Source organism: Thunnus thynnus, chromosome 12 (genome assembly GCF_963924715.1).
Source record: "Thunnus thynnus chromosome 12, fThuThy2.1, whole genome shotgun sequence".
Lineage (NCBI taxonomy): Eukaryota > Metazoa > Chordata > Actinopteri > Scombriformes > Scombridae > Thunnus > Thunnus thynnus.
In genome coordinates this window covers 31,515,652-31,538,265 of record NC_089528.1, presented here as the reverse complement: position 1 = coordinate 31,538,265, position 22,614 = coordinate 31,515,652, and the positions used below count along the sequence as shown (strand labels likewise).

At 38.2% G+C, this 22,614-nt stretch overlaps 2 protein-coding genes across 3 annotated transcripts; one reads left to right on the top strand and one right to left on the bottom strand.

Moving 5' to 3' along the window:
* Positions 1-1,659: 1,659 nt before the first annotated feature.
* Positions 1,660-5,368, bottom strand: LOC137194756 (transcriptional regulator Myc-like). 2 transcript variants are annotated; one of them, XM_067606883.1, is made up of 3 exons: positions 5,110-5,368; positions 3,094-3,739; positions 1,660-2,854 (listed from the first exon to the last, which is right to left on the bottom strand). In XM_067606883.1, exons 2-3 carry the CDS (start codon positions 3,728-3,730, stop codon positions 2,265-2,267), a joined length of 1,227 nt encoding a protein of 408 aa, XP_067462984.1. In that variant the 5' UTR covers positions 3,731-3,739; positions 5,110-5,368; the 3' UTR covers positions 1,660-2,264. The 2 variants fall into 2 exon arrangements, with proteins under 2 accessions (XP_067462984.1, XP_067462983.1); XM_067606882.1 differs by having other exon boundaries at positions 1,660-2,857; positions 5,110-5,366.
* Positions 5,369-15,280: 9,912 nt separating this feature from the next.
* Positions 15,281-22,614, top strand: LOC137193541 (uncharacterized). Its single transcript, XM_067604752.1, has 6 exons — positions 15,281-15,298; positions 16,752-16,986; positions 17,079-17,138; positions 19,253-19,351; positions 20,876-21,184; positions 21,302-22,614. The coding sequence occupies exons 1-6, from the start codon at positions 15,281-15,283 to the stop codon at positions 21,538-21,540; spliced, it is 960 nt and encodes a 319-aa protein (XP_067460853.1). The 3' UTR covers positions 21,541-22,614.

Here is a 22,614-nt window from a genome sequence, read left to right as displayed (position 1 = left end):
ACATTCTCGAATAAAGCTGCTCGGTCGGAAATATTTCACCACCGCAGTCAGCGTTTACTAGAACGGAGGATGAGCTGAACAAGTCAATCAGCTTTTCAGCAAGACGTCCAGCTGTGTTTGTGTTTAGTACAGTGAAAGTGCAGCCGTCGGCCTCCTGATTTGTGAGCAGCAGGTGAGTTCAGCTCCTCCTTCAGCCCTCCTCGGTGTGAATGTGTTTCTTTTCCCCTTTACGGAGGTTTTACAGCGTTTGTTTAACAGCTTCCACAGACTCCTCAGAATAAAGTCAACAAGAAGAAAGTGATGCTCCTTCACTGCTGTTGCACTGTGGGATTATTTTACAAGTGATTATTGTCTCAAACTGGACTTCTGATAGTCCACTGGACACCTTGAAGCCCATTATGACATCCAAGAGTCCATTATTGTCTCCTTGGTGCACACCTGGCTTTTGATTATGTCTCCATGTGGGGACCCATGGGGAGTGGGGAGTCCATTATTGTCTCTATGTGTCCACCGGACACCTTTTTGAGTCCATTACTGTCCAAATCAACTCTGAGAGACGAATGCTTGATGCTCTGAGACCATTTGTTTCTCTTTTCCTGTTCTGTTTTTTTCAGCCACTAACTTTACAGTCTATGATCTGTGAGTCACCGAAACAGATTTTCACTGTTTTTTGTTTAGAAAATAAGATTTTACTCAATGGCAGAAAAAAACGGCAGAAAAAATTAAAAACATGACCCGAACATTAACGTTAAACATTAACTGTGAATTTTTTTGTGAAATGTGGTGGCAGCATAAACAGGAAACCCCTCACTCTTTGCTCCTCACTCCTCCTGGGACCCTGGTGGAGGATCTGCGTGGTCTCTGCATGACTCAGCAGAATGTCACTGTGACTCATCAGGAGTTTGTCTTTATTTGGTGATGATTCGGTCCAGTTCAGACCTTCTCAGTGATTCTTTTCTCACAGTAAAGTCAGAACTTTTCTTTCTACTAGAGATGCAGAAAAGTTTGTAAAGTGATGATGAGAGATTTTTTCCTCTCAGGCATGTTTTCAATAACTTTTACGACCTGAAGAAGTAAAAACTAAACAGTTTTTCACAGAGAAAACAAGATAAAAGAGTTTTAATGTAAGAGAATCTAGATTTTCTGGAACCACTGGTCTTAATAGTCTTTTTATCAGCCCACTATATGTCCGTGACCTTTGACTTTCTTAATGTGATGTTAAATAAAGCTGAATATGTGTGTTTGACTGACTAAAGATGAACTTTCACCTTGTTACTGTGAGTCTGTTCTGAGTTTGTTTGCCAGGTTCAGGGATCACAAAACTACAGCGTTGAGTAATCGGAGAGTCCAGAACCAGTTTAGAAACTCAGCTCAGTGACTTTTGTTCAACGTGTGAAATATGTGAATATATTCTAGGAGGGTGAACTGTCACTACACTACAGGCTTCTTTTTGTTTCACTATATGCAGCCGTCTTTCTACAGTCCACTCAAATCCAGATTATCTGAGGCGGCAAATATCCTCTGTGACCTCTGACCTTTTGTGGGGGTGTTTGGAGTCGTTAGAAGGTTGTTTTAATATAAGATATCACCTCGCATTTTGTTAAAAGTTGCAGGTTAAGGGTTTATCTTTTGTTTGGAGAGGAAAAAAGTTCATACACCTTGAAACATTGACACCATTTTTAATTCGAAGAGTCTGCAAAGCGTCTGATGCAGGAGGAAAATATAAAAATATAAAAAGTATTTGAAAAATGAAATAAAATAATAGAATAACAAATCCATGCTTGAGATAGTAATTACTGATTAAATAAAGAGAAAAATAATATTAAGTTATTAATCTTCATCATCAGCTGGGTGTTAAAGCTCTGACAGTCAGAAGTATTTTTTCCTAATCAGTAAAACATTAAAAAAAACACAACACAACTATCTTAAATTAAAAAGACAACTATAAATGTGCAGAAGTTGTCAATTAAAATAAAATAAATACAAACAAACAAACAAACAGAAACTTTCACTGATTACAGACCAGCCGCCAGCTCAGTGAATTATGGTCCTTGTAGTTCTTCAAGTCTCTGTTTTGAACAGGCAGCGTTAAACAAAGCGGACTGTGCTGCATTTAAGGTTATATTAGTTATTATTTCTGATACTTAATAAACCAAATAATTCATAATTATTCATAAGAGATGTTTGTTGCAGCCTCGATGTTCTGAATTCTGTTTCAGACATGAAAACTTGACAATATTAATATCTAAAAAACTAATCAATGGTTAATGTAAAGTCCTCAGCTGCTCCAGTCTGTGTTTCAGCTCTCTGCTCCTCTTCCTCAGCTCGTCCTTCATCGCTCGCAGCCTCTTCTCGTCCTCTTGGATCTCCACGATGAACTCTGTGGCCTTTTTCAGGATCACCACCTTAGCCGCCTTCTCGTTGTTAGCCACCGCCGGGATGTGGTCCCTCAGCGACAGGAAGCTCATCCTGAGCTCGTTCCTGCGCTGCCTCTCCAGCACGTTGTGAGTCCTGCGTTTGTCGTCGCTGTCGTCGCCGTCTGACGCCGGGCTCCAGCACTTGCGGCTGCTGCTCTGCCTCAGCGCCGCGCAGGTGCCTTCCGACTTTACCCGTTTCCCGGCAGGCTGTTCGTGGGTCGCTGAGGGCTGCTGGGCGGCGTAGTTGTGTTGGTGCATGTTGATGTGAGAGCGCTTCAGGACCAGCGGGGAGGCGCCCGGTCTGCTGCGCACGTCACACCGCCGCGACAGCTTTCTCCTGTCCACTGTCACGACGTCGATCTCTTCATCCTCCTCCTCCTCCTCCTCCTCCTCTTCCTCCTCCTCCTTCTCCTCCTCCTCACCCTGCTCTTCTTCTTCTTCTGGGGGAAAAAAAAGGAGAACATTCTGGTTTAATGGATTGCTTCAACATTTTGGGAAATGAGCTTATCCACTTTAGTATGAAGAATACAAACACGCGGAGTCAGCGGGCCTGAATCTGTCGATATTGACCAGCCAGATCCTCGAAAGCTCACTAATTAACACTTTATATCTACTAAAATAAGTCTTGACTAACCCTTTAAGTGCTGAGTGATACAACTGACGTCTTATAACCCACCTGATTCACTGTCGCTGCTGCTGAGTGGCGGTGAGTCGAGACACACTTCTGATCCCACCTCCGCTGCTGCTGCATCGCGGCTCTTCTCGCTCAGCGCAGAGTACGGGAACACCACGGAGGGGTCGATGCAGTCAGTCACCGCTGCGTGGAAGTCTTGCAGGTACTCTGTGTTCCCCTGGGGGACGCCCACCTGCTGATCACCTGTGCTGTCTGTGTCGTTGTTGTTGTTGTTGGAGGACTCCCGGCGGGCTCGCAGCGACGCCAGCCTCTCAGACACCGCCTTCTCCAGCTTGGTGGCGGCGGCGAAGCTGCTGCTCCACATGCAGTCTTGGATGATGAAGGACTGCAGGAAGGCCGCAGAGGGGTTGCATTCCTCGCCCAGCAGGTCGGACACCGCCTCCAGGTGTTCGGCGGCGGACAGCGGGACGTCAGACAGAGACGGTCTGCGGCTGGGTGACAGAGGAGGCGTCGGCAGCAGCTCGAACTTCTTCCAGATGTCCTCGCTGGGGCCTGGCAGGAGCTGGCTGCGTGGAGGAGGGTAGAAGTCCTCCTCCTCGCCGTGCAGGAAAAAGCAGGGCTGGACCGTGTCGTAGTCGTAATCATAGTTCATGGTGGACATGGGTAAGACCGGCGGCATTATGGCTGCCTGTGGAGGAACAAAACATTAGGTTAGACTGCAAGTTTTACCAGACAGGACTGTGATGAGCCCTTCTTTAGTTGATACTCTAATTTTATTTGAAAAATGTTCAACAAGCTCCACTTTGAAGTATAAATTTAAGTATAAAGTTTTGAATACATCTCCTACCACTGGCAAAACCAACATTCCCAGTTAGAGAAAGGGTGAAAATAAAGCAACTGTTTGTCTGGGGCCCCCAAATCATTAAATCCACCCCTGGCAGTCACTAGGAATGAACCTAAATGTCTCAGCTATTTCACAATTAACCTCTAAAAACTATGATATTCTGTGGTTTTAAACCCTTTAGTCAAGATTCATTTCAACGCTGAAAACATAAATCATTATAACAGAGACTGAGAATTTTGAAATTCAACAAATACTGGACTGAGAATTTGCATACAGGGGGGATACCACACAGCTGTCACAGTCCAAGTTCCTGTATGAGTATTAGAAGGTACCCACCCAGTGACACAAACATAGAGTATGTTAAATTCACATCTGAGCACCATGGAAGAAGAAGTGGACATGAACTTAATAAGCTTTAAAGTTCTGACAGTAAAACTTCTCGGCAGTAGAGCAGTAACACAAAACTTCATTCAAGATGCTATTAGTTTAGTATTATTTCGTTCATGGTTAAAGGTTAACACCACAAAATATGAATGAAATACCAAAACTCTTTATCAGTAGAGAACATTCTTCAATTCGGCGTGTTAAAAAGTACAAAAACGTCACTAATTAAAAAAAAGAAAATGTGAAATCTGTTAATGAGCGTCTCTGTCGCTGCTTGGTGTTCAATATGATGGAGACTTTCATAACTAACATTTAGAAAAACTTCCAGGTATAATTAAAACATTCAGATCAGATAGAAGATCAAACATGCACAAATACACATGAATAACAGGGGAGATTAACACTAGATTAATATTACTCCAACGTAAATACAGCAGTACAGCAGCCACACAAAACTTCATTCAAGAAAGTTAAGTTTAAGTTTCTTTAGTTTATCATTGAAGGCTGACAGCATGAAATAGAACTTAAATACAAATATTCATTATCAGAAGAGGAAACTCTACAATCCGGCATATAGAAACACATCAGGAGGTTCTTGTGAAAAAACAAACAAACAAAACAAAACAGTGAAAGCATGTAAAAGGTTAATAAACTCCCCGACCGCTCCCCTCTTCATCTCACCCCCGTTAGTTCAGTTTGTAACTATGGTAAAGACTAAATTTAGGGGTAAATCCCGTATATTTTCTAGATGGATTTAACGATAAGTTTTGGCCTAACAGAAGAAAACAAAGTATTGATTATAACAACCGTTAACTGCTATTTAAACTCACCGTTATGACTCCCAGAGTAAACTTGACAGAACCGATGTGAAAATAAATTAGCAAAAATCCAAAGTGTGTCAGTGGATATAAATTAAATCTTCAGACAGGGGTTTTTATCCAACGGAGCACGTCTGTGAAGAATACCTCCTCTTTCAATCAATAATCAATAACGTCGGTCAGTCAATCAGCCCGTGACGCTCCGCTGCGTAGTCTAAGCGTGATTCACCGCAGCCAGCTGCCTCACAGACATTTAATACTCCAGCTCGTGCCTCATTTCGTCTTCATCCGCACACACAGCAATTTTTTCGCGCCAATTGTAAGCTACGTAGTTAACAAAAACGACGCATGAGCGTGTTTGAGGCAACTTAAAAAATGACTCCGGAACCTGTTTTGTTAGAAAGTGTTAAGTTTATAAATGATGACGCGTTCAAACGGAGGTATAAGACGCCCTGGATATAGGAACTATTTTACTCCGCGGATGAGTAATCAAACTATCCAGCGCAGTGAGGTCAGATGACTGTAAATGATGCAGAGGCAGCGAGTTCCGGTAAATCAGGTCTCATTCAAGAGATTAAATCATGGAAAATAAATAAATAAAAACAAACAACATAAATAAACGAGATACAAGAAAATAACAAAATAAACTAAAATAAAATCAGAAAAAAAGACAATAAATGAATAAAAACTAAACTAAAATAAAATCTCTGCAAACTTTGGACCAAAAAATAAATCTGGTATAAATGAAAATATAAGTGAAAATCTATTTTTTTTCTAGTTCCCCTTATTCTGTCCACCACCCTGCTATGTGTGTGTCTGTGTGTGTGTCTGTCTGTAAGAGGTGGACAAAATAACAGAAATTCAATGCAGAAGACCTGAAAATAAAGCTAATTGATGAATCTATTCATCTTGTTTTTTTACTTTTTAAAGTCTTTATCAGGCTCATTTTGGTCATTTTAAAGCTGTAGTTGAAGTGAGTTGATTTAAAAGAAAAAAAAATATTGCAAGAATGCACAAATTAAAGATCAAGTTGTTTACACTGCATATGTTTTGCATTCTTACAATTTATATATATTTATATATATTTATGTATGTGTAAGTCTAAAAGGAAAGAAAAAATGAAGAGATATGCTCAGATATTACCTAAAATAAATAAACTATGACACAAATACATTAAAACAATGACATTAATGAATGACCAATAGTGAAGCCATCAGGATGGTGAACTCTGACCTGTTTGTCCTCGACCTTGTTTGCATATTCGCATTTATACATTTGACTTTTTTTCTTTTTTGTAAACATATATTTATAATTGTTTTCTTGGTTTTTCATCCTTTACATTTATTTTTCTATCCTAATTCTTATTTTTCCTCTCAATTTCTATTTTTCCACACTAGTCTTTTAGCACAGGAGCGCGACACAATGCATTATTTAAGTATCTTATGTGACAAATAAACCTTTGAGTTCTGTTCTGCTGCTGTCAGATGTAAAACCTTCACACTGCTGCTCTCTGCTGACTGCAACGACTCACTGCTTCAGTGTACAGTCATTCTTGTTTTTTGTTCTTCTCTCCTCAGTTGTGCATTTTCTTGTGTGTTATTCGTTAATTTTTTTCTGTACATGTTACTTGTTGCTGTTTACATTTTAATGTAAAGCACGTTGAATTTGAGTCAAATAATGAAATGTGCAACATTAATAAGAAATGCTTTGTGTTGTAATGATGTTACTGTTGAGAATAAAACCTTTACACTGCTGCCCTCTGATGGCTGCGACAACACACTGCTTCAAACAACAGGAATACTATAATACCATGCAGCAGCACTAGTAGTAGTAGTAGTAAAAGTAAAAAATAGTGATGTGATGGAAAATAAGTACATCTACTCAAGTACTGGACAATTTTGAGATACTTGTACTTGAGTATTTCCATTTTATGAGACCTGATAGTTCTACTCCATTGCATTTATTTGACAACTTTAGTCATTAGTTACTTTTCAGATTAAAATTATAGATGAAATTACATATGATAAGATAATAAATTACGCATCATTGTCAAAGATTAAACCAGTGGTTCCCAGCTGTTATGGCTTGAGATCCCTTAGAAAAAAAATAGTGTGCAGTTGTGTCTCTCTGTTATGCTTCAAATATTGTTTCCACCAGAAGAAGATTTCTCCTGTAAACATTTCACATGGTTTCTAAGGGGAGGGGCCCGACCCCTAGGTTGGGAACCACTGGACTAAACTAGCTAACTGTATATAAAGTAGTGTAAACTAGCTCCACCTCCAGCAGCTACAACAGTAACATGCTGCTCTAACACTGATGCTTCACTATTAATAATCTGATGATGTCATATATAATAATATATCTGCCACAGGGGATGATTTTCTGCAAAACAAAAGTCAATTTGGTTGATAATACTTCTCTACTTTCACAGGATTTTAAATGCAGGTCTTTTACTTGTAATTGAGTATTTTTAGATTGTCGTGTTGCTACTTTTAAGTAAAAGTCAAGTCAATTTTATTTATATAGCCCAGTATCACAAATCATTTACAGTCTGTACAGCAATACAACATCCTCTGTCCTTAGACCTTCGATTTGAAGAAGAAAAAACACCCTAAAACTCCTTTAACAGGGGAAAAGATGGAAGAAACCTCAGGAAGAGCGACAGAAGAGGATCCCTCTTCCAGGACAGACAAGCAGGAAATAGATGTTGTGTGTATAGAATAGAACAAGAAAGACAAATTACAGAAATACAACGTGGACAAACAGGATGACAAGATTTAAAAAATATATGAAGAATGTGATGAAGAGGACAAAGAGCAGCCAGGTGCCACCAGAACAGAATAAGACCTGAGCCACATGACCTCCATCAACATGGAGACCTGACAGGAGGACAGATCACACATGCACACAGAGGAGACTCACATCACACCATCACATACACGAGAGAAGAGACAAGAAAACTTATTATTCACACAGGTGAGAGAGAAATATGAAGACATCATTCAGAGAGAGAGAGAGATATGAGGTGAGGCTGAACTCCTGCAGGATGGAGAACCAGATCCAAAACCTCAGAAAATGGCAGCAACAGCCAGGGAAGCAGAGCTGATTCAGGATGGGTGCTGGTCCAGCAAGAGATGCCTGAGAGACAAGAGAGGACAGGAAGAAAGAAGAGAGAAAAGAGAGGAGCTCTCATGCCTTTAGAACAAACATACAGGAGGTTAGAGCAATGAAATGGTGTGGCAAGTCTAGCTGCTACCGTGAGTTCACTCGGCATATAACATCAAGACGACAGATCAGTTACAGAGAACTCCTTTTATTCTCTGCTGCATGCACATACTTCAATATAAACATTGGAGGAATTTGTGCACTCAAATATTTTTATGATTTTATGGGGGGAATTATGAATTATTATTGTGCACAACTCCAACATGAAATTATTCATCCAGTGACATAACTCATATTAGAGTATGTATATTAATAGGGAAATAGTCCTCCTTGTTGGACACACAAGAGAGGTCTATTAGAATTATGATTGTTATTAATCCTAATTACAATTCTGCAAGGGTATAGGTCTTTTAAGGTGAAGTGACTGAGATGCAAGCACAAGAAAACACAATCAAGTCCACTTTAGTTACATGCACATTTATTACTAATACTACAGCTACAAGTACTTAACACTACAACATTTTACAAACAAGACACAAGAGGGAAAGGGTAACTGGCACACAAGGCTATGGCTAGTGAATGAGTTGAATGCATGATATAGAGTTATCTATTATGTAGCTGGTAGAAGAAACCTGATAAACAGATGAGATGACTGTAGCCTGAGAAGCAGCAATTCAAATCAACGGTACAACAGCTTAGTTCAGAATTGCCAATTGAAATGACAATTTATGAAAGCACCAGGGTTTAAGCAAGTTGATGGAGGTTTTGTACGAATACTTGCTTGCACCCTGGGATGGCTTCTTGTGGAGAATGGAGTCTGATGTGCTGGGGTGAGGAGCTGGAGTCTGGATCTGGTAATAATGAGTGAGTAGGCCAGTCCAGACTTGAAAAGTTCCCATTGGGAGAGAGCTCCTGGTTTGTGCTCTCATGCTCTCCTAGGTTTGATCCTCAACTCGTGACTCCAGATTCAGAAGATGCTCTGAGTCACATCTTCAGACTAGCAAACTGCAAGCTTTTCACCGGCATGGCAGAAAGCAAGAAGAACCAGCATCAAGCAGCCTTAAAGAGCAGCCTAAGAACAGCTGCCTAAAAAGGCTTAAAAATAGCAAACAGCAGCCAACAGTCCAAAAACAGCAAAAAAAAGGGGCCAAGAGTCTCAGATAAGACACTGTTTTAAAGTTTCAGTCTGCCCGCCCAGAAGGTGCATCCTGGCCAATCCCAGGGGTTGCAGGGTTCTGGGGGAGCAGAGTCAGTCGCCCCCTGTCCAAGGACAGGCGGGTACAGTTCCTGAATATGGTTACTCCATTAAACAAAGCATTTACAATTTAACAATTGCATGATTCCTAATTTTGCAATTTGGATAGTAGCTTTAGCATTCTGACAGTGAAACAAGCAGAGTGGTACTAAACATGATAGTGTTATCATGGATGATGGAATTATGTTAATGGTACATGTCCTGGCTTAAAGGCAATGTAATAAAAGTCAAACTAAAGTACGTAACAACACGTACTATGATAGACACACATACTGACATACAACAACAATTATCCTTACACAAGATCCAAAACTACATTTGTAAGTCCATGAGTTTTACAGTCCTTTGTTCTTCTTGATCTGACTGCAAACAGCAGGGGTCCATGTCATTTGAGGGTGTGTGTGCACGTGCAAATGGGCATGGCATATAGTGCAGCATGTCTTGTGCCTTATGCTGGTTTGCCCAGTGATCAGTTCTTGGGTTGGTCACTCAAGTCCTGAATCAAAATTCACAGTGGGATTAAAGTTTGGTGCCAGTTCGTCTCTGTGTGTGATTGGCTCTTAGGTGGGGGTTGTTTATCAAAATGGTGCTCTCAATTCACACTGGGGTGCGAATTGGTCTTCCTATCTTGCTGGCTCTTGTAGCTTGAAAGATCAAAGAAGGTTTGGGTCAGTGGTCTGGTTTGGTGACTATGCAGGAGATGGGGGCGGGGGGGTTCCTTATCTGATCCTTTCTGTTTGTAGGAGGTTGTTTAGATGGTCTGGTTCTGGCTCTCACTTTATGGACCAGCATTCCTTGGGTGTAGAAGAAAGAGCTGGTCTGTTGTTTGAGGCTTGTGCTGTCTGCATTCGAAACATGCAGGGACTTTATCCTACAACATTAAAGCCACCATGTGCCTGCTGTTGCCTGGCTTCTTCTGGCACATGCGGTTGAGTCTCTGGAGTCCCTCAGTCTCACCAAATAATAGTTTTGGCCCTTGCCAAACAACCCTCACAGACAGCCTGTCTGTCTTTGTGGTGTGCAGCAGTCATCTGAGGCCCAGCACGCTACTGCATTTGAAAGGGAGAGTACAATTAGTTAACAAGCACCAGCTGTGCAAATCAACTCACCTGGCACTGCTCCCCTGAGCCATCTCCACACCTCTCTCTCCTGCAGCTGAACACCGACCACGCCCACCCCCACAAATGATTATAAGAACAGCTGCAATAATCAATAATCTCATCAGCAGGACAACACTTACTAAATTCATTGAGACAGAAACCGATCCGCCAGTAGGCTACAAGGTCATGAAGTATTCAATTAAAGGTGACTTGTTTTAAGTTAAGGCACAAAGATGAGTTTTGAATTTAGATTTAAAGGACTCTTTAATCTTATCAACCTTATTGCAGAAAAAGTCTAGAAACTCATGAGCCATGACAGGTGAGCAGCTAATAGACGGATGCTTATAAGTTTAGCTACAGTGTCAAAGAGAAATCTAGGATTGTGTTTATTATTACTGATTAAACAAGAGAAATATGTTGTTTTTGCAGCAGAGCACGCTGGTATTTCAATAAGCACTCATGCCAGAAGAGATAAAAAAACTCAAATTTTCCAACTCCAACTTCCTCCACCATTGGAAAGTCAACACATTTACTCAAGTACTGTATTTCAGTACAAATTGGAGGTATTTTTACTTTACTTGAGTATTTCAAATTTCAAGTTACTTTTAACTTCTACTACACTTCATTTCAGAGGGAAATGCTGCACTTTTTAGTAGCAGCAGTAATAGTAGTAGTATTAGTAGTAGTAGTATGGAAAGCCATGTGAGCATTTATTCCATATCCTTGATATCAAATGTCAGTTTCCTCCACTGGTTTCGGCCTTTGTAAGCACCAGTTGGACATTTGGTCGCACTAGTTCAGCATTTTGTTGTACTAGTTGAACAGAAACTCTTACTAGTTATGCTTTTTCAGCAACTAGTGGCACTTTTGTCCAACAAGTTCCAACAGAAACCTTTCTAGTGACCCAGAGCACTGCACTAGTAGCACCAAAGTCCCAACTAGTCCGCTTTTTGATGCACTAGTGGCCCCCTGGACAGAACTAGCAATGCTGAAAGTCTTAGTTAACTAGTGAGCTGCAAAAGCTCTGACATGTTAACTAGTCAAGCACCTATTCACCTCCCTAGTTAACTAGTGAGAACCAAATACTGCTAATTAAAGCCTTGACGAAGGCTTTAATTATTTCAATTCAATTCATTGGATTGAGAGAGAAAGAAGGGGGAGAGGGGAAGGTAGGTCTCGAGAAAGGTTCAGTAAGTGAACCAATACTCAATAGTTCATTGGTTCTCTTACTTAACCTTTATCTAATTTTGTTGCTCATCACATCAGACCATTAGTTGAAAGCTCCCATTATTTCTAAAAGACTCTGGGCACTTCATAACTCAACTCTCTGAAGTGACATACCACGGTGGCGATCTTCTCCTGCCCACTATGGATGTCGCCAGCCTTTATACCAATATTCCACACTCATCAGGTTTGTGCTCTGAGGATTTTTCTTGATGTCAGGCCAGAGAAGATTACCCCAACTAACTTCCTGGTTGATATGAAATTGTTTTGACAAAAAATTACTTTCTTTATGGTGAAGATTTCTTCCTCCAGACACACGGCACTGCTATGCAAACCTTTTTATGTGTTGGTTTGAACACTAATATGTGTACAATAATAATCCATTCTCACAAGGCATTATGTTTTGGAAACAATATTGATATTGACGACATATTTCTGATTTGGAATGGTTTTAACTGTGATCTCCAGGCTTTTTCACAGTATCTCAACAACTGTAATGATTCAATTGAATTCAATATAAAATGTGACAGTCACAAAGTTACAAGTTACACATGGGTAATCTATAATGGGAGATACATTTACACCACGCTCTTCACCAAACCCTCAGACAGAAGTCAATCTTTTACACTACTCAAGCTATCATTGCATCCCTCTCAGAAAAGGTCCGCCCTGTAGTCAGATTCTTAGGGTAGACGCATCTGTACAAGGGATGATGATTTCCAAATAGAAGCTCACAAACTCTTCTTGGATCAGGCATTTGCAAAGGCTTGTGAGAAAAACAGAAATTAATTATTTACCAAAAGTAAACCCAAAAAGCAGAAAACATTCTCTTGTGTATTTCATACTACCTGTTCACCACTTGGGTGTGAGATATGCAATATTGTGAAAAAACACTGGGACATTTTATCTGTTGATGACACTGGCAAAGAGATCTTTAACTCACTTCCACTTTTCTCTTTTTCTAGAGCAAAGGATGTTCAGGACACTCTGGTACACCCACACACAGACAACAAATCCGTCTGCCAGGGATGTTTGGACGATCCCGCCGGTTTTTCCCTTTTGAAATTGTGCTGCATGTCCTAATTGTAAAAAGGTCAACACAAAAAGAGTACAAAATTAAAAAATTGGTCACATGCATCTCTAGTGCTGTTATCTACCTTCTTGCATGTACCAAATGTGGCATCCAATATGTTGGAAAAACAAGGAGACAACTTAGATTTAGAATCAATGAACATAAAAGTGCTAAAATCTGCTGAGTTGATCCGTACACTTTGCAGATGGAAATCATTCTATTTTCGATTTTGGCATCTGTGACATTGATGATTCCTAATCGTCGTGGTGTGAATATGGATCAAATTTTACTTCTATGTGCATGCAGATATATCTTCTACCTTAAAATGTTACAACATGGTGACTTGAATGAAGAATTAGATATGACCTGTTTTCTGTGACTCTATCTTATTGACTTTCTGTACTGGTGGGTTCCATTCCCAGTGTAAAAGCTAACATTTGTATGTATATATGTCAGTATAAGTATGAGAATATGTTGATGTTATGGAATTATATCATCCTAATGTGTTTGTAATGACTTGATCTGCTAGTAATTGCCTTCATGGGTATTCAAGCCCTGGATCATTGATTAGGTGCACCTGTAGAGTAACCCACATAGGGGAGAACGGGGTAACATGAGCCACTTTTATACATTTGATGATTTTACTGCAAAGTAAAAGTGTATTTGTTTCAAATAATAGTTACTATATATACCTCAGGTTGTTGTGTACCCGAGGAAATTAAAACAAGTTATCTAATTATTATGGTTTTAGAACAACAACCCATCAAAAAAAGTTAGTTCTTTGGCACAACTTACCCAAAGGTATGGGTAAAATGAGCATGGGGATGGGGTAAATTCAGCACTCTAAAGTACAAAATCAAACAATTTTGAGATAATTTTGAACTTTATTAATGCCATCAATTTAACAAAGGCAAAAACTACTAATACTTTTAAGTAAAATTTCATGTTTGTGTCCCGTTGTCCTGTTGTTGTTACCTAAACATTTTCAGTAAAGATTAAACTTTGTATGTTAGCTACAGAAAGAATGTGTGTGTAAATGTGCTTTTGAGTATACAGACAGGTGACAAATTAAAGGAAAAACTGGTCCAGGTCTGAATGCTTGACCCCTTCAGTGAGGGGGTCTGGTGGCTCTGTTATGCTGTGGGGGGCATTTTGCTGGCATGAGTTGGGTCCACTTGTTCCCTTAGAGGGAAGAGTCACTGCTATGGTCACTGAATGGTTTGATGAGTATGAAAATGATGTGAATCATATGCTATGACCCTCACAGTCACCAGATCTCAACCCTCATATGGGAGATTTTGGACTGACGTGTTAGACAGTGTTCATCACCACCATCATCAAAACACCACATGAGGGAATATCTTTATGAAGAATGGTGTTCATCCCTCCAGAAGAGTTCAGAGACTTGTAGAATCAATGCCAAGGCACCATGAAGCTGTTCTGGTAGCCCAACACCTTACTAAGACACCTTATGTTGGTTTTTCTTTGGTTTGGTTTTTTTTTTTTTTTAAATTTGTCACCTGTCTGTATGAACAGCATGTTTGTGTATGGCTTAAACTTAACATTAGTCAACAATAAGGTATTTATTCATCAACATTGTAACACTTGTAACAGGGATCAAACATGAACAGGGTCTCTAGTCTCTAGAATATCAGAAAATAATTTTTTGGGGGTAAACTGATCCATTGACTCAACTTGCCCCAACATCACTGGCACGTTTTACTCCACAACCTCCACTTTGACAAAACTGTTTCACAAAGTGGCTCAGATCTACAATTACACTAAGTTTATGACCTTGTGTTGCAGTGTACACTGACTTAAATTAACATGTAATAATGTCCAAAACTTTTTTTAATTAAGATACAAGACTGATAACTTTAGTAACATGATGAATTCACTTGGCATGACAAAAATCTTTTTTTTTGCTCTGTTTTGCCGACCACTCTCTCCATGTGCTTGAGTCCAAGATGGATTGACTAATGTGAACTATACTTAATTAATTTGTGGTCACATGATTACTTTTGTTTATGGTTACCTAGATAAAGGGGGTGGCTCATTTTACCCACTGGCTCAATATACCCTATTGTCCCCTATAGGGTGACTCATCATGAATGTCTCGTTTTGCACTTAGGGAAGACCAGCATGGACTGAAACATTTGAACTCTTGCTCTCTATGCATTTTTGCACATTTTTTTAACCGTCTGTATGGCGTTTAATGTAACAAACAGAAATATTTAAAATCCAGACTGTGCTGCAGTCCTTCCTTGCTGCACGATCGGCTCATCAATAAAAGTGACTAATCATTGCAGCTCTTGTTATTATTAACATTTGTTCTCACACTTGCTTCTCCTGCTAAGATAAGTCACAATGTCTAATGTGAGAAAGGTCTGTTGGTACTAGTAGTAGTAACAGTACTAGTAAGTCTGATTATATAACACAGTTCATACAGTGAGGCAGTGTCAATGTGCTTTTGAAAAACAAAGAATTAGTGAAGGTGAAAAGTGAAATAAAAAAAACGAAATTATATGTACACATGATATATGCATACACACACACACATATATATAACATATATACAATTTATACACATTTGGGGCCATGAAAACAAAAGTTTGAAGAGACTAGTAGTAGTAGAAGCAATGTGTTGTTGCAGCCACATGAGGGCAGCAGTGTAAAGGTTTTATTACTGACAGCTCAGCACAGAGCAGATAGAGGTAATATAATATAAAGTGGAGAATAAGATCTAAACTACAGCTTTAAAGTCTAATAAAATGTCAGAAAAATAAAAAAAATATAAAACATAATGTGTAAAATATATTATAAATATTATATAATAAAAAGGGAGAGAGTTACTTTTGGTTTTGCTCCTGAAAACAGCTGAACATGTAGACTGGTGCAGGTTGTATTTGGTACCAACCTTTTATTTAATAATCATGAATAAATATTCAGTTATTTGCAAATAAGCTGAATTTTCTCTTATTGTAGAGTTTGTAATATTAGAATAATAATTGAATATTATACACAAATTAACAATATTAGATTTAAAACAACTCTGAAATAAAAACTGAATCTGAAAAACACATTTTTGAATACCAATTTCTTTCTATTTAAGCATATGAAGCTGAAAATTTAAAACTTATTATTCTTTTTCATTAAGATTATAAGAAAAGCTTCCAAAAACCCCAAATCTGTCAGGATGAAATTTGAGGAAATGTGTCTAAACTCAGTGTTAAAAGAGAGCGTCAATGAATGCATGATACCATCAGATGATGCAGGAAATTCAATTCATTTATTAAAGTGGATTAAATAAATATAAGGGGAACATTTAAAGGTTAAAATCACAGTTCAGGAGGAGCTTTGTGGATTTGTAGTTTTTTTTTATTTCCATCACATCTGTTCTACAAACAACAGAGAACAATCTGTGTTGCTAAATTCACCACCAACCTGAACGTGTTTGTGGTTCCATGAATGTTTTTGTGTTTTGTTGTGTCCCAGATTTTTGATCTGCTGCCAGATTAAAATAAAGATGAAGAAAGTGAAAGTGAAGCACACAGAGAAACAGAGACGTGGAGGAAAACATATGATTAAAAAATAAGAGTCAAATCATTTTAAAAACCAGTTGAGATAATATCAGTCCGTCTCTGCTCTCCATCACTTTCACTGTTAAACTAATATGAGTTTGTGTTTCTGCTTCTTTTAAATGCAGCTGTAATGATTGTAAATATTTGAATAGAGCTGATAAATTCTCACATTAACACCTGTGAACAATCAAACAGTGATGTGTCAGTGACGTCCATCTCCATGGTAACTGTGTGCAGCCTGTTGCTCCTCCACTCAGTGGAAAACCACACAGCAGCAGAAGCAGCAGCAGCAGCCTTATCTGTCCGCCGCAGGGGCTGATGGGAGGTTTGAGGAGCTGTTAGAAACCACGACGCCCTCGTCTGATCTCACAGCTCGTCCTTGTTTGGCCTCAGCTGCATCAGAGCGCCACTTCTCCCCAGGTTCACCAGAGGAAACACCACTGCACAAAATGCTTTTCCTCCCAGCTGCTGCTCTGTGCTGTCTGTGTTCAGGTGAGTGTTTCCAGCCAATCAGGAGCCAACAAACTCAACCTTTAACAAACACTGTCACACTCACCTTCATCTGTGTGTCTGTTTCTCTACAGCGCTGGTTGCCATGGCAGCAGACCTGATTCAGAAAGATTTAACATTGACCAGGAGAGTTGGTAAAAAAGTCTCCTTCAGCTGTGGAGGAACTAACCAGTGTAGTACAAATGTATACTGGTACCAGAAGAAAGACACAGACACATTCACAAGGATTCTTCATTATCCTAAGACAAGATGTACGATTGGAAGTCGCTACGATCATCCTCAGAAAAATGATTTCTCAGTTGAAAATAAAGGGAACGGCTGTGAGTTGGTGATCAAGACAGTTCAACTCTCACATTCAGCCACCTACTACTGCGCCTGTTATAAAAGTGGTTCCCACAGTGAGAAATGATCCCTGCAGCCTGTACAAAAACCTCCAGATGAACAGATGTCAAACAGTGTTTGTGACAGGAAGAGAGCAGTAAACCACAGCCCAGGTTCACATATTTCACCTCCATCTCAGCCAGAGTCACTAACAAACTGAGCTGAGGACTAAATGTTTGTCTGTTGGTGTCAGGATTTTGATTTAAACATTATATTTCATTGATATTATTTATCAGCTATTTCAGCAGGTTTCCTGTTGTTCCACACAGTGAGAACAAAGGAGCAACACAGAAGCACAATGATACAACAAGATGAAGACAAACAAACAAACAACAATATAACACAGATAAAAGAGACAAATAATGGAGAGATCAAAAGTGAAACTTTATTAACATTTGATTTAATAACAAAAATTGAGAAAATAATAAATAGAAAAAGATGTTTGACAGAGTTGAAAGTTTGAGATGAAGATAAAAATGGTCTTCTTTGACCTGCTGCTGGAATAAAGTTCAATAATTAATGAAAACACTTCCTGTGTCTCTTTCATAATAAAAGGCTTCAGGCAGCATTCTTCATGTCACATGTTTGAGCAGATTTCAACAGATAATTTCACTTTAGTAAAAGATTCAACACAATTCTTGGATTTATGACAATTTCCCCTCAACAGAAATGTGGTAAATGTAAATGGATTTTGCTCTGTGAGCAGCTGAGACTGTCTTCACAAGAGAAACGACAGCAGACACTGTTTGTTTCTTTTAACACGACCACCATCATTTCCTAACTTTAACCACGTGTTTATTATTGTAACCATGACGACACCGCTTCCCTCATCTTAAGGAGGAAGTCATTTTAACCCAAACCATGATCTTTACCTAAACCTAACTAAACCTTAACCACAGGTTCTGATGTTTACTGTCCATATTCTAAGACAAATGGCTCCACTACAGCATTTACTATTAGAAATTTAATCCTTTATGTGATTCAAAATGTTAAACAGCAATTGATTGACAAGCAAACAAAAACTACGTCTCCTATGAAAATGTACCTGCATGGCAGCACAGGTACTAATGTCATCCTAACTTGGTTTAGTTCATAATACTCAACAAATCTCCTCAAATGTGAACTTTACAACTTTTGAACTTTAATTTTTTATTTAACAAAACAGTAAAGTTGCAGCCGGACAGATAAACAATGAGCTGAAACTCACTATAAAGCTCCGTAAAGCCGAGAGGAGCTGCAGAGTCACTGATAATTCTCTGTAGGTTCATCACTACGAGCCACGACCAACACATTACACACTGACACATCATGGTTATTATAAAAATATTGATTAAAGCAGCTTTAAGTAATTTTCATCATTACAAATGTCAGTTTGATTTTAAATGAGTTCTTAGTTGAGTTTAAATGTTGACCTGATGGTGGCGCTAGAGGAAAAGTCAGAGGATCAAAGTTATTATAATTCATCCTGAGGGGAACATGAATATTTCTACTAAATTACATGACAATCCATCCAATAGATGAAAAGATATTTCAGTCTGGACCAAACATGTCAACCTGCTGGTGGCGCTAGATTCAAAGTTAGAATCAATCAAGTCAAATAAATAATTGAATCCTCTGGGGACCGTGAACGTCTGCACAACATTTAATGAACAATCCATCCGTCCTTTGATCCACAATCAGATCCAATGGATCTGCACTTAAGTGGTGGACCGACCAACCGACTGACATTAGCATCCATATATTCACACTGCTAATGTGGCTAAAATCAAATAAAAGAAGAGACAGTCATGTTGATATGAACATTAGAGAAACACATCATGGAGATGAAATATGATACTGGTTCATAATTTGGATTCGTTCACCTCAGCTGACACATTCAACAGCAGACAGGTTTTTGTCACAGTCTCATTCACTGTGGGAGGAAACCTCTACCTCATCTTTGGCTCTGGAACTAAACTGTATGTAGGTAAGACTAAACTTTCATTTTCCTTCAGTTGTTTTATTGAACAAGTTGAAAATGTGTTTTTAGTTTTAGTTTCTGCTGCTTCAGGCTTTACATGTTAGTTTTTTCATATTTAGTAGAGAATTCTTGATGCAGCCATTCTTCCATAAAACTAATCAATAACTCCTGAAAAGAGCTTCAAATCTCACTGCACACCACAAGTTCTTCTTTATTTATGCATCACATCAAAGTTTACAGCCAAAAAGTCTGATATCAGTAATGTTACAAATAAACAGTATTTAATAATCTCACTGATTCAGCAGCAGCTCCTGTTTATTAAAAACAAGATGATATATGATGTGAAACATCATTTAATAAATGTTCCTAAATGTCATTTTAGAAGTAAATAGTGATAAATATATTGTGTGTTAAATATACAGTATATATTTGTAAATGGTAAAATGTATCTCATGATAATTGTGTGTTTATGATGATAAATATGTCTTTTAGTGGAAGATAAATTAATGCATGAAGGCAAACTCATTTTAAATGTGTGATGAAGATAAATATAATTTATAGATAAAATGTATAATTGTATATCTTAATCCATATTTAATATAAGTCATATTGGTTTATGAAATCAACATGATATCAAATATATAATGTTAAAACATATTTTGGAAAGTGTGAAAGTAGAAAATATAATGAATCAGATAATTTACATGTTGTCATTTAATTAAGAATATATATTATTATATTATATTTTATTTACATATCTGAACATGTTGTGGTAATTGTGTTTTATATAAAAGCTAAAACTCTTTAAAAAGTTGTTAAAAGTATTGATGTATTGTGTGTCTGATTAGAGTAAAGTATATGCTGGTAAATATACTTCATATAAAACACTATAATCATTTACAAATGTAACATAAATATAATATATTTTAACTGAGTAACAAAACTATACTTTAAATTTTACTAAGACAAACGTCATCATATTATATTATATTATATTATATTATATTATATTATATTATATTATATTATATTATATTATATTATATTATATTATTTTAGATGTATCTGAACATGGTAGTCGTGGTGGTGGTAATATTGTTTTACTTAAAAGATAAAACTCATGTGAAAATTATTTATTCATTTTTATTAATTAAAGTATATGTTGGTAAATATATTTTACATAAAACACTATAATCACTAGCAAATGTATTTTATATGAGGCTGTTATGTCATGATATATTTTATATTTTATAAACTCTATTATATTAGTAACTAATGTTGTGGTAAATATTGATAAAGTGGTAAATGATGTTTTAATCTTTATATATGACATATGATGAGCTTCCATGATGCTTTAGTTTGATATGATTATTGATACAGTGTCCAGTAGATGATGTTTGTGGTGTATTGATGAGTAGTTTAGTGATCATGTAGTTTCCAGGATCAGACTGAATGCAGTGCAGTGCTGTAAGCTGCTGTTGACTGTGTGAATGTGTGTCTGTGCTGCTTGTTGCTGCTGTCAAACTTCAGTTGAGCAGGTAGTGAAGCCCGTGGTGAGCGTGTACCCAGCAGCATCCAGAGCCCACCTGGAGGGGAAGAGCTCCCTGCTGTGTCTGGCCTCAGCCATGTCTCCTCCTCTGGTCCAGTTCTCCTGGAAAAGACAGAAGAAGAACGGCCCGCTGGAGGATCTGCCCCCTGCTGAGGGAGAGCAGCTGGAGCTCAGAGAGCCGGGACGCATTGCCTCCATCCTGCTGCTCCATCAGCAAGAGAACAGCACATATAAATACCGCTGCTCCGTCAAGCATGAGGGGATAACAGTGACGGACCAAACAGAACAAGGTAATGAAGGCTTGGTGACTGTGTTCAGCAGTGATTCAGCTTCATCTGGAGACGCTGTCAGAGAGAGCAGAGGAGCAGAGCACTGACTAATTTGTTTTTAACTTTTTTCTGTTTCAGATGTTTCTACTCTTCCTCCACCAACACCAGCTCCACCAGCATCTCCAACACCAGCTCCATCAGCAGATCCACCAGCAGCTCCACCAGCAGCTCTTGTCCTGTCTCAGTACCAGGTGAAGCTGCTCTGTGTGCTGTACACAGTGCTGATAGTGAAGAGTCTGGTGTACTGCTGTGGACTCTCTCTGCTGATGATCCTCAGAAACAAGGGACCGTCCACCAACTGCACACATGCTGACTGACTGTTTTCTGCTCGCCTTTTCTCACCATCACATCTCATCAATTCATCTCATTTATCACTTTGATCAGTGTTCACAAATGTCACTTATGACGTGTTGTGGTTGGTTGTAAATTTTACGGTTAAGACACAGTTGTCTTAAAACTATAAATACAAACACATACACATAAATACAGTATATTTACAGTTACTAAGTATAAATTCTGTAGAATATTAATATCTTGATGCTCTATTTTAATTCCACTTTTAATCATGACTTGTATAATAGTGTAAAATGAAGTTGAATCATTAGCTACCTGGTAGATATTTAAGTGCTTACAGTATTTTTTCTTTCTTGTGTATTTTCTTTTTAATACATTATACAGAGGGTGGCAGGTTTGTCAAAGTCATTCAGAGAAACATTCTCAATAAACTGAAACATCACAGTTTCTGTTATTTATAATCATCCATGTTTTCATTGATCTCAGTTTGGCTTCAAATAATCTAAATAATCAGACACAGAATCCACTAAATTGACCAAGTTTATTGATACCTACAAGTAATTTGACTCTTGTTGTGAGTAGATCTCAGTAAACTTTCACATAGTGCTAAAAACAAATGTAAAGGAAGATACAAAGAAAAGTTTACAGATATTTAATTTTTATATTTTAGTATAATTAAGGTGGAATATGTGAGAAAATCAACTTGGTTCACATCAACATATATGTATGTGTATATGTGCACTTGTATTTTTGCTGAAAAAGAAACATTTCTTTGCTCTATTCATAAATACATCTGATGTTTATGTTGTTTTGTAAATATATATCATATATTAAAAATGAAAAATTCTACTAAAGACCAATCAGCTGTGTGAACATTGAGTCTAAACTCCATCTATGGTCTTCTCATTAGCGCAGGTAGTCTTGCTTTTAATTTGACAAGTTTGCATTATTAATCTTCTTATTGACATTGTGGGTGTATGTGATGTGCTGTGTGTAGCTGTGCTGTTAATTAGCCTCGAGCTAATTCTGGTCCAGTGCTTCTTTAATGTTTAAAACTGCAACATGTCCCAGTCAATAAACCAATCAATTATCAATTA